Here is a 12,453-nt window from a genome sequence, read left to right as displayed (position 1 = left end):
AGTGCGTGCACACAGCCCAGCAGGAGGTGTCTAACCTGCTGGCCGACAAGCAGGAGTTGATAGAGGCCGTGCGAGTCTTGCAGGTAAACTAGGGACGCGTGGCACGGAGAATGTAGGACATTGAGCCGTGTCGGCGTTGCGTCAGTGCGTGCACACGGCGAGGTGTCCAGCCTGCTGGCCGACAAGCAGGAGTTGATAGAGGCCGTGCGAGTCTTGCAGGTAAACTAGGGACGCGTGGCACGGAGAATGTAGGACATTGAGCCGTGTCGGTGTTGCGTCAGTGCGTGCACACGGCCCAGCAGGAGGTGTCTAACCTGCTGGCCGACAAGCAGGAGTTAATAGAGGCCGTGCGAGTCTTGCAGGTAAACTAGGGACGCGTGGCACGGAGAATGTAGGACATTGAGCCGTGTCGGTGTGGCGTCAGTGCGTGCACACAGCCCAGCAGGAGGTGTCCAGCCTGCTGGCCGACAAGCAGGAGCTGATAGAGGCCGTGCGAGTCTTGCAGGTAAACTAGGGACGCGTGGCACGGAGAATGTAGGACATTGAGCCGTGTCGGTGTGGCGTCAGTGCGTGCACACAGCCCAGCAGGAGGTGTCCAGCCTGCTGGCCGACAAGCAGGAGTTGATAGAGGCCGTGCGAGTCTTGCAGGTAAACTAGGGACGCGTGGCACGGAGAATGTAGGACATTGAGCCGTGTCGGTGTGGCGTCAGTGCGTGCACACAGCCCAGCAGGAGGTGTCTAACCTGCTGGCCGACAAGCAGGAGTTAATAGAGGCCGTGCGAGTCTTGCAGGTAAACTAGGGACGCGTGGCACGGAGAATGTAGGGCATTGAGCCGTGTCGGTGTGGCGTCAGTGCGTGCACACAGCCCAGCAGGAGGTGTCTAACCTGCTGGCCGACAAGCAGGAGTTGATAGAGGCCGTGCGAGTCTTGCAGGTAAACTAGGGACGCGTGGCACGGAGAATGTAGGACATTGAGCCGTGTCGGCGTTGCGTCAGTGCGTGCACACGGCGAGGTGTCCAGCCTGCTGGCCGACAAGCAGGAGTTGATAGAGGCCGTGCGAGTCATGCAGGTAAACTAGGGACGCGTGGCACGGAGAATGTAGGGCATTGAGCTGTGTCGGTGTGGCGTCAGTGCGTGCACACGGCGAGGTGTCCAGCCTGCTGGCCGACAAGCAGGAGTTGATAGAGGCCGTGCGAGTCTTGCAGGTAAACTAGGGACGCGTGGCACGGAGAATGTAGGGCATTGAGCCGTGTCGGTGTGGCGTCAGTGCGTGCACACAGCCCAGCAGGAGGTGTCTAACCTGCTGGCCGACAAGCAGGAGTTGATAGAGGCCGTGCGAGTCTTGCAGGTAAACTAGGGACGCGTGGCACGGAGAATTTAGGACATGCCGCCGTCTGTTCATATCTCTAGCCCCTGTGTGAGTGGGACAGCAATACACGAGCAAGAGTTCCGAACCATTCGACTTTTTTCCCATTTTAGGGTAAAAACGGGACCCTATTACTAAGGCTCCATTGTCCTTCTGTCTGTCTGTCACCAGGCTGTATTTCATGAACCGTGATAGCTAGACAGTTGACATTTTCACAGATGTCTGATGTGTTTTTGTTGCCGCTATTACAACAAATACTAAAAAGTAACTTGTGTCGTTCTAAAACACTTGCGACTGCTCGTATCGTAGCGTTTTACACTCATTCGGTATTGCTTACTTTCCACACCCATCTAATGGGGTTGTCAACTGTCAAAGGTTTGCATAGATCCATCATAGCTTGCCCCTTTTTCTATGAGATTTGGCTTAAAGAGCTGGCATCTAGGGCATTAAAAAACAAAAAATTTACACAATGGAGTTGGCAAGGCAACTGTCAAATGTTTGCATAGATGGCGCCATCATAGCTTGCCCCAATTTGTATAAGATATGGCTTAAAGGGCTGGCATCCAGGGCATTAAAAGAACAAATATTTGAGACAATTCTAGGGATTGCCAGGGCAAGCTATGATGGCGCCATCTGGTACTTGGACCGGCCAACCCCATTTGAAAGAAAGAAGAAAGAAAGAAAATACATTTATTTATGACAAACACAGATGACAAAAACTTGTTGACAAATATACAATGTATATATAACCTATAGAGCAAATGCCATAAAAGGGTCACAATTCAGCATGTAGCTGACAAGCCAGCGCTGTTCTTCCGTTGTGACCCAGGCGTACGCCGTTCGACGACGAGGCGGCTATGCTTTAATTAACTAATTAAAAACATATAACTATACCTAAAACATAAAAATTAAACTAAACTATTACATAAAAATTAAACTAAACTATTAATACACTGCAACATTGCGGCAATTGCCGTATCTACAACAGCCCTGACAGCTGTCACTTGGCGTTGGCAGCTGTCTGCTGGCCACACGGCACGGCCACGTCACACAGCATGGTACAGAACGGCCATATTTGTGCTATGACACAGCAAGCCACATTTGTTGTATATTGTTTGCAGGAGCAACTGGGGGTGCGTGGGAAGAGGTAGCGCTCCCGCGGCCGCGCCGGCGGCGACTCATGCAGCCTCGACTGCACGCACTGCTGCGGCGACGCCTAGCCACGCGACACGGGGACTGCTCACGCGAAACGGGGACTGCTCACGCGAGACGGGGACTGCTCACGCGAGACGGGGACTGCACACACGAGACGGGGACTGCTCACGCGAGACGGGGACTGCTCACACGAGACGGGGACTGCTCACACGAGACGGGGACCGCACACACGAGACGGGGACTGCTCACGCGGGACGAGGACTGCACACGCCAGACGGGGACTGCTCACACGAGACGGGGACTGCTCACACGAGACGGGGACTGCTCACGCGGGACGAGGACTGCACACGCCAGACGGGGACTGCTCACACGAGACGGGGACTGCTCACACGAGACGGGGACTGCTCACACGAGACGGGGACTGCTCACACGAGATGGGGACTGCACACACGAGACTGAATATTGTCACCACAAATGCAACGGGTTTAGATTCACAGGACTTCTACATAAGCCGGCCTCTGTGTTAGGGGGCGTTTAACCATATCCTCGTAGGGCCCAACATACAAAGTTTCCCTATTTTTAATTAAAACCTTGTTGCACAGTACATTAGAGTGACTTTCGTATGCTTTAGAAAACAATTAAACAAAAGAAATGCTACCTTATTTAGTTTTCGAAAGGTTCATATTAGATTGAAACGGACTGTACATTGTAATGCACATTGGGCCTTACGAGGTTAAGACCACGAGTCGCACGCTCCAAGTGTGCGAGCTCGACTTAGACGCCGACCATTCATTTATGTTTAGTGTCCAACTTCCAAAATATGTGCAGCACTAAGGTCGTTTGCATAAGTTTGCATGGACACCGCGCCGGCTGCTATACCACAAAATAAATAATAGTACCGTACAGAAAGGAAACTTCCTACAAAACCGAAGTTTGACAACGGTTCAGGGTCGAATCATGTTGTCCCTTTCTAATATATGGCACTATCCCTTTCGGCTATTTAGGGTTGTCAAAACTCAAGTCATCTGTGCACGCCAAGGGAGGTCAAGTAATGTCAACCCTAATTGCTCGGAGCAATGCTGAGCCGAGTACCGAGTTTGCCCGAAGCGAGGAGTTTCGCACCCCCGGCCATACTCCATTCCATTCAGTTATCACACCAGAAGGCAGCATGAACACATTACAATGGATACATTATTTCACAGTCAGTTACTTGAGTAGTCAATCGCGTCACGAGCTAATTTGACGGCTATCCGAAAACATCCGCTAGACTCATGAAGTACATACATAAAGGACAACACTCACGTTTTTAAGTCGAAAATTTCTCGCCAAGTAACGCTCTATGACGAAGAAGTTTATCTTTGTCGAAAAAACAGTATCAAAAATTAGGCATAAATATTTCAATCAAAATGGGATTAAAATGAATATACATAAAATGTCCCAAGTGAGATTAACGCTTATATAAAACGTATCAATCGTATCATATTTAGAAATATATAATAGAATAACTATTCCTTAGTTTATAAGTGGACGGTGCTATTCAGAAAGGGATCCTTCTACTACTACTAACTACTTTTATAAATATCAGTTGATATGTTTGACAAATCTTCAAAGTTTGAATGTAACTTTCTGTATAACATCATTCACTTTGACTCATTTATGAATTTTTGAATTGAAATTTTATAGCTTATTATCAATAAAACAATAATAATCATTTTTCCAAGTGTCAATATTTTTCTGATTAATTGAAGGATATGGGAGTGATAGTAAATCATAACATAACAGAGATCCAAAGCAGAATAATTTGCAAAAAATGGAGACAAAGGGAGAAAGTAGGCTATTCTTATATACAAAGAGTAATAATAAAAAATAGGTATGCAACCATATTTCATATTAGATTCTAGTTTTTTCTGCTGCACTTTACGACCCGTTACTGATTCCTCGGGAGCAAACAAAAAATCTAAACAGTAATGCCATTTTATTTACAATCGTGTCTGTAAAACAACTTTGTCAGTAGGAAAAGGCGCGAAATTCAAATTTTCTATGGGACGATAACCCTTCGCGCTTAATTTTTTTAAATATGCCGCTTTTTTCAACTGACAGAAATGGCTTGACAGAATATATAACCGTCAAACGTGTGGCATGATGATCAATATCAAAATATGGTATTTAGAATAAATTGGTCGAGGTGAGCAAATGTGATTACAGATATTTTATACTTGCGTACTTATAGCGTGCATTTATTATTGAAAAGTATATTTAATGTTACAATACGAGAGTTTCAGAGACAGTGGAGTTTTGGAGGGAAACGGTATGTACCTGGCAACACTGGTAGGCAAAAAAGTGTTGCCAGTGTTGTAATTCTGAAACTGACTTTGTTCCTTTGATGTAATTGTTATAATCCATATTGTGTCTGCTGGGGTGGAGAGTATGGATTGCAGCAATTTGTAATACTGATTTGTTTGATGAGCTCAACAACCATTATTTTTGGCCCAGTGGTTTTAATACGTGTTCTAGTTAATTTTATAATGGTGTTAGTTATATGTATAGGTGTCAGTGTTACTATGTAATATTAATTTAGTAAATTTCTTTTTGTATTAATAGTTTGGGCAGCTGGCAAATATCATTATTTTTCCACCTTGAGGTACAGCAAAGAGATCAGTATTTCGATATAGTCTAGCCCGTTTAAATGCTCCTAGCCAAGCCACATGAAAGTTACACTCATACAGAGATTAACTTCATACAACTTACCTAGAAGTTTTTAAACAGGGCTTGTATAAAATGTGACACCAAACATTTCGTAGGCTAAGATTTTAAGTATAAGGGACAGATTATGGCCATATACATATTATATATTTATTATGTGTATAGATATTGTGGTAGTTTCGGTTTGTATGTAAAATAGTTTCATTTAACACTGGGTATTTTCTTTAAAATGTATATATTATTTGTGTAATGAAATAGGCGATTTTTGCACCTATTATGTGTGCTTAGAACTCTCTAGACGTCTTTGGAAGAATAGAAATATGTGTAGGTATAAAAAAAGTATTGGATATTATTAGAAAACTTAAGTAAACCAACCCATTACAGCATTTAGTACCTACCCACATTTGACCATACCAACGTTTATGGAATTCCATGTAGGTATATAATTATGTCCTTTTGATTAAAACTACATATCGTGACTACTTTAAAAATATTAAATTGTACACCGGGACTTAATCGCGTATCTAAGTCGCGCGGTTAGAAGATGCTGCAGATGTCAACTTAGCCAGTCTTCTCCGAGACCACGGGGACAACGCCGTCCTCGAAACGTCGGAGGTAAATCTTAAAACTTAGATACGCGATTAAGTCCCGGTGTACAATTTAATAATGTGTAAAAATCGTGAAAGTTTAAATCAGTGTTACTTTAAAAATAACTCTTATCTTGTTCAGTCTGTCAACGAAAAATGTGTAAATATGTATGGGATGATTGGGATGCATACAGAGTTACTGTGTTTCAATTTTGAGTAGCAGTGTGAGTTACGAGGGTTTTACAAAGTAGTGACGATATGTAGTGCCTATTAGATGTAGTATTCAGTATTTTTCCAAACGTCTAGAGAAGATATGCGAGGGATTTTACTTTGACTTGTGAGTAGGTACATATTTTTTGATGGGTATGTTTTAACAATTGAAGGGAAACTCTATGACCTTGTATTAGTCACATATATACATCTCCTGTGTAAAGGAATTTAAAAGCGATATTTTCTCTAATACAAGGACAGCTTTTGGTGTATTTGAAATAAATATATGTAATCGGGATTGGCAAATAAACTTAATGATGTTATAACATTTTGTTATGTTCGTGCCAACAAAGCACAGTGTATTTTTTTAAACAATAGTTGTATATAAGTCATTATTCAAAATGTATTATGTATTTCTTTTCTACTATGGACTATACGTATTCTCGGATATGGACTAGTTATAGTTTTTCAACGCTCATGAGGATAATTAATATCCATTTTTATGAAATTAATGAAATATTCCGTATGATATTTCATCAGGATTCAAAGTTTTCTTGGTATGACTAAAAGTGTACAGAAATTTTAAATATCATCAATATACAAGAGTAAAACTACAAAAATATTTATAGCGTTAAATAAATGCATGCGGTTAAATAAAATCATGCGTATTATACCAATTATTCCCATTATTTTTTGTCATATGTATTTTTGTATATATTTTGGATGTCTTAGTTTTAAAAATCTTGTGCCTGTATATGTAAAGTTACTTAGATATTTAATATTCGCTTCATACTTATTCTATGCTGCATCTGTATGTTATCTGTGTAATCACTCATATATATCGTATACAAGACATCACATCTATACACAGGGTTGGGCAGTATTTCAATTACATGTATTTGAAATACGTATTTGAAATACAAATTAGTATTTTGTATTTGTATTTCAAATACTACCTCAAAAGTATTTTGTATTTGGTATTTCAAATACTGCACTCGCATGTATTTAGTATTTTGTATTTCAAATACTTCAAGCTTCAAAATACATTTCTATAAATACATTTTATTAAATTCTATAATCCTAAAATGTCTAATCTCTCGCACAAGCTGTGAGCCGACCGCGAACCTCCGATCCAGCCAAGATACAATTTTCATTGGCTGGATACTGGATCTATATTAGGTCAACTTCTACGTGGAACTTTTCGTTTAAATCTAGGGGATAGGGTCATTGCAGTAGTTTCCGTCCATGCACTAGTTTTCGACGACTTGACGGATTATCAAATATATATTTCATTTTTACTACTTTTTGCGAAATCTTCATCTTCCTCGCGTTGTCCCGGCATTTTGCCACGGCTCATGGGAGCCTGGGGTCCGCTTGGAAACTAATCCCAGTAATTGGCGTTGGCACTAGTTTTTACGATAGCGACTGCCATCTGACCTTCCAACCCAGAGGGTAAACTAGGGCCGTAATTGGAATTAGTCCGGTTTCCTCACGATGTTTTCCTTCACCGAAAAGCGACTGGTAAATATCAAATGATATTTCGTACGTAGTTCCGAAAAACTCATTGGTTCGAGCCGGGGTTCGAACTCGCGACCTCCGGATTGCAAGTCGCACGCTCTTACCGCTAGGCCACCAGCGCTTCCTTTTTGCGAAATATCATTGTTATATGTAGACAGATATATTGCTTAGACGCCTTAGACATAAGGATTGAAATCAGTCCAAATTTGTGCAGGAATGTAAGTATATATTCAAATTTCGTCAAGTGGACGTAACCTAGAGCTGGACAAAAACTAGCGCAATGACCCTATAAGTTTATATGAAAGGATATTCGTTAACGTTAAAACTAAATGCTAAACAAAAAAATAAATAAAGGTATATTTTGTAATTGAAATACATTATTTTAAACACTGTAATTTGTATTTTGTATTTCAAATACCCGTCACCAAAGTAGTTTGTATTTTGTATTTCAAATACTTTTAAAAATGTATTTTGTAATTTGTATTTCAAATACGTGGAAGCCAGTATTTTGCCCAACCCTGTCTATACAAAAAAATCCCTTGTTCCAAATTGTTGTTTTTAAACCATTTTTTACTGTTTCCATTTTATTTCGTTTTTATATTGAACCTTGAACCTATATTTTTACCTTATGCATAATATAAGTTCCATTTTTGAACCATTTTAATGTATAAACAAGAAATTAAAACTGTTGTTGTGATCTATTTAGTTACAGAGGAATTGTTAAAATTAAATTGATTATCTACGTCAAACTGTTTTTTTTTGCATCGCCCACTAAACGGTTTAACGGTTTTATAGATTACTATGATCTTAAAAGATGTAAGTACCTACGTAAAGGCTGGGCTGCTGTTCTGAAGTGTTCTGTGCGGAAAAGTCGTGCAACATTAAGGGAATCAAATACATTATATGACTCTTCTCTTACCGCACAGACTATACCTACCTAGACCTATTTTTAATTTAGAGCTAGGTATTAGACGGAACGTCTGAGAAAACATGTTTTTGAAGTGAAATAGTTATTTACGATACAAGTGCGGAAAAGAGGAAATTCGAAACGAGTGGCGATAAATTAAAACACGACTTTTTGAGGTGGGGAAAAATCTTAAACTCGCGACAGATCACGAGACCGTAAGACGTGGCCTGATCAAAAAACTGTTACAATGTCATTTAGTTTTTCTTTATTGATTTAAATGCCATCTTGTGAGTTTCCCTCTAGTATTAATATTAGTAAGTACCTAGTATTAATATAACTCGAGTACTAACAGTGATGTGCTTAGGGGTTTCAAGTAATGCGACGAAATAACGCTAGATGGCGTTAACCTCAATTATACATAGTGCTGCAGACATTTTACAATTTCCATTCTGATATTCCAATAATAATAATGATACTTTTGCCTATATTGTTAATTGAAAGTAACCCTCAAGAAATAGGTACTATAAAAATGTATACTTAGCCAATGTTTTTAAAAAACACGTGCATTTTACTTTCCTCGTATTAGAAATGAAAAGTAGTGTTTAACTCGAGTGAAAGGCATCATTTCAGCCTCGAACTGTTGGCGCTCTCACTGACAATCCTCGTATTAAAAAAAAAACCAAGAAATTATTAATTGATTAGTTAACGAAGTATCAGCTTTTATATTAGTTGCTCAAACATACCTTTTGACAGATAAATGACAACTAATGACAGCTAAGACATTGCTAGAGAAAAAAAAAATAAGCGATGTAAGCAGTTTGTTAGCTCTTCAATTCAATTAATATATTATCATCCATGAAGTAGTCTTTATCCTTAAAAATATGCAATCAAATATTATATTTGTACACCTAATTTATTATATACCATATGAGATTGTAATAAAATAAATATTTATAAATGACAATCATGTGGCAACTGTACACGTGAGTTCGTAACGTGACTTTCGTATAGCAACATTTTTAGTGATGGCCGATGGTTCAGTTGGAAGGGATGCTAAAACGACCGTTGCCGAAATTTAGTGTAAATTTAATCACGTTTCCAACTCGTCGGTATTTAAAAGTGAATGAAATTAATCAGGAAAAACGTTTCCCGTGCATTAGTGTTTTGCGTGTCAGTTAAATTGCTTGTGTGGTACGGTGCTGAATGTTTGTTGTGTCGTTATAATAAATAGGATCAGTGGAAGATTCGTTATATTGGATTACGGATCGGTGTTTATTTAATTTTCAAGAAACAAAGGTGAGTTTTTAATTTGTATTGTGCTAGTACAGGTTTAGGTTGAGGGCAGGATTGCCACGAACGCTGACGCGTGATCGTTAAGTCTTGGCTCTCGGCCGGGTCCGAGATAACGGAAGATTAGAGATGGTGTGGAATTTGATAAGATTATTTTGATATCGTAAAAGTAATAGGTATTTGTTAAACTTGTAGCCAGTTATATTAATTTGCCTTAACATCGTATTCGTGCAAACACCAGTAATTTTTTTTTGTTTATTTTTTATTATAACAACCAATAAAAATATACGATGTATTATGATTAGATTTATTTAATTGAAAGTGGCACAAATATATCCAATATTATATATCAATAACGCAACTGCTAAAGAATGGAAGTCATCAGCTGATTTTCCATTCATTAAAAAAACATTCATTCATGAACCAAAAGTCTTGAATTCCTGTAGTAGTGTTTATCTAGTTGTGAATTCTAACTAGAAAAGTAATAAATAAGTTAAATATTGGAAAAAGAATACCATATAAACAAAATATTTTAGACATTTGAAAAAGATTCAAAATTTAAAACAAAGCTAAATTGATACACACCAAGTCCACATAAATACAACAATGCAATTATATATTTTCATTTCAACCCTAAATTGTAACATAAAATAAGTCCCACAGTGAGCTGAAGCTAATTAAGGCTTATGTTTTAGTTTTAGGCACCATCACTGTCAGTCATCAATCAGCATCAAATAGGTACTTCAAATAGATTGTGACACCCAAAGTGGCCAAACATATCATAAGACACCATTGTTCTATTTATTTATTTATATTTTGTCATGTAATAGACATGTAAAGATAAGAATACATAGGCAAAATGCATATTTATATATATATCTCAGCACCAAAATGAATAGGTGTTTGTGACAAATTGTAGGAATTTAAACCCAGCTAAATAAGTTGTACATAGCTAGAAATGTTTTATACAAAAGAATAATATATATTTTTGTAATTTAGTATTCTTAATTCTTAATAGAATAACTAAATTTTAGTGTCCGACCGAAGGTTCGGTTTCGGTTTCGGTTTCGGCCAGTTTCGGCCAAGAAATCATGTTTCGGCCGTAGTTTCGGTTTCGGCCAAAAAACGGCCGAACCTTTCGGCCGGGCCGAAACATACGCAATGGTACTTCGTTCTATGAAACTAAACTATGTGACAAAGACCAAAAGTTGTGGAACAAGTAGGACAACAATATTAATACATGCATAAATACTGATGTATGTATACAGAAATTAATCGTTTTATTATTAAACACAATTCCACTAATGATGGGGCCATATTGAATTGAAATAAAAATAAGTGTGGATTATTTGTGTAATATTACTCGTTAGCGGTTTAGGTATAAGTAAAAGTTTTGACATATTGATTTTAATTTCAGACACATAAGAAATAAAGACATACAATGAAGCGCTGGTGGCCTAGCGGTAAGAGCGTGCGACTTGCAATCCGGAGGTCGCGGGTTCAAACCCCGGCTCGTACCAATGAGTTTTTCGGAAGTTATGTACGAAATATAATTTGATATTTACCAGTCGCTTTTCGGTGAAGGAAAACATCGTGAGGAAACCGGACTAATCCCAATACGGGCCTAGTTTACCCTCTGGGTTGGAAGGTCAGATGGCAGTCGCTTTCGTAAAAACTAGTGCCCACGCCAATTACTGGGATTAGTTGCCAAGCGGACCCCAGGCTCCCATGAGCCGTGGCAAAATGCCGGGACAACGCGAGGAAGATGATGATGAAGAAATAAAGACATTAGAACCGTTTAATGGTGATTTTAAGACCAATCTTTGCAATTATTTTCTATCGAGCCGATGTCGTTCAATCATGTATCGAGTGCAGCCACGGTCTTAAAATATAATAAATATTAACATAGGTATAAATATATTTTTTGCTTTACTAAATCAAATAGTTTTTCTTAAAAGGGGCTACCTGCGGTTTCCATCGATTTTTGACAAGTTTTGAATCGTATCTCCTACTTTTGCACTACAGATAGATTTTTATCAGACAATTAAACGGCTATCGGTTCTTCAATCTTTATCTCCATTATTGTCTACCGGGTTTTGAAAGAAATTGATACTATTTTATGATTTTTTTTAAACATTGTCTAAAAGAACACTTACTTTTTTCGTATCTAGATTGCTGTGAAGGATATTACTTATATGAAATCTACATATTTGGGTTCGTCTTAGGGTTTTAATTTTAAACGAATTGACACAAAAGTTATGGCCAGAAAACCAGTTTTTTGGCCTTAAATTGTTCAACTTTGATGCCAAATATCTCGAAGACAATGAACTTTGAAGTAAATATGGAATACTATATTGCTTAAAGCCGTTGCTGTTAATATAATAAGCTACAAAAAATATAAGAAAACTAAGGGATTCAGATCGAAGCTCATTGGCGTAGCGGAGCCCCTTAAGTAATATCAATTTCAAGGACATTGGGTGTTGACAGCCCCTTAATTTGAGTTTAAAAGCGGTTTTATGATATTTTTTCAACGATTTTAACAAGTCTTCAAAAGTTTCGGTTTCGGTTTCGGCCGAAACTAGAGCCATAGCCGAACATTCGGTTTCGGTTTCGGTTTCGGCAAAAAAACATGTTTCGGTCGGACACTACTAAATTTAGAGCATAGTGGCTGAGATAGTACCCCTGTAAGGTCTACACCAGTAAAATTTAAATTTGT

General features: G+C 38.9%; 4 protein-coding genes across 4 annotated transcripts in view; 3 read left to right on the top strand and 1 right to left on the bottom strand.

Moving 5' to 3' along the window:
• The window catches only part of LOC134654475 (uncharacterized), a 75,428-nt gene extending 72,368 nt beyond the window's left edge, over nucleotides 1–3,060 (top strand). Inside the window, exons 39-47 of the mRNA XM_063509915.1 lie at nucleotides 3–83; nucleotides 282–362; nucleotides 425–505; nucleotides 568–648; nucleotides 711–791; nucleotides 854–934; nucleotides 1,269–1,349; nucleotides 2,124–2,205; nucleotides 2,489–3,060. Coding sequence (XP_063365985.1) covers nucleotides 3–83; nucleotides 282–362; nucleotides 425–505; nucleotides 568–648; nucleotides 711–791; nucleotides 854–934; nucleotides 1,269–1,349; nucleotides 2,124–2,205; nucleotides 2,489–3,060 — 1,221 coding nt within the window. The remainder of the gene's footprint in view (nucleotides 1–2; nucleotides 84–281; nucleotides 363–424; nucleotides 506–567; nucleotides 649–710; nucleotides 792–853; nucleotides 935–1,268; nucleotides 1,350–2,123; nucleotides 2,206–2,488) is intronic.
• Nucleotides 1–12,453, bottom strand: part of LOC134654661 (zinc finger BED domain-containing protein 4-like) — a 1,082,235-nt gene that overhangs the window by 201,627 nt on the left and 868,155 nt on the right. The window lies entirely within an intron of this gene.
• Nucleotides 1–12,453, top strand: part of LOC134654657 (uncharacterized) — a 186,332-nt gene that overhangs the window by 112,910 nt on the left and 60,969 nt on the right. The window lies entirely within an intron of this gene.
• The window catches only part of LOC134654664 (protein kinase C and casein kinase substrate in neurons protein 1), a 229,612-nt gene continuing 226,618 nt past the window's right edge, over nucleotides 9,460–12,453 (top strand). Inside the window, exon 1 of the mRNA XM_063510140.1 lies at nucleotides 9,460–9,743. The gene's annotated coding sequence lies outside the window, so the exon portion shown is untranslated. The remainder of the gene's footprint in view (nucleotides 9,744–12,453) is intronic.

This window comes from Cydia amplana, chromosome 15 (genome assembly GCF_948474715.1).
Source record: "Cydia amplana chromosome 15, ilCydAmpl1.1, whole genome shotgun sequence".
NCBI lineage: Eukaryota > Metazoa > Arthropoda > Insecta > Lepidoptera > Tortricidae > Cydia > Cydia amplana.
The sequence above is the reverse complement of the archived record's forward strand: the minus strand, read 5'-3'. Positions and strand labels throughout refer to the sequence as shown.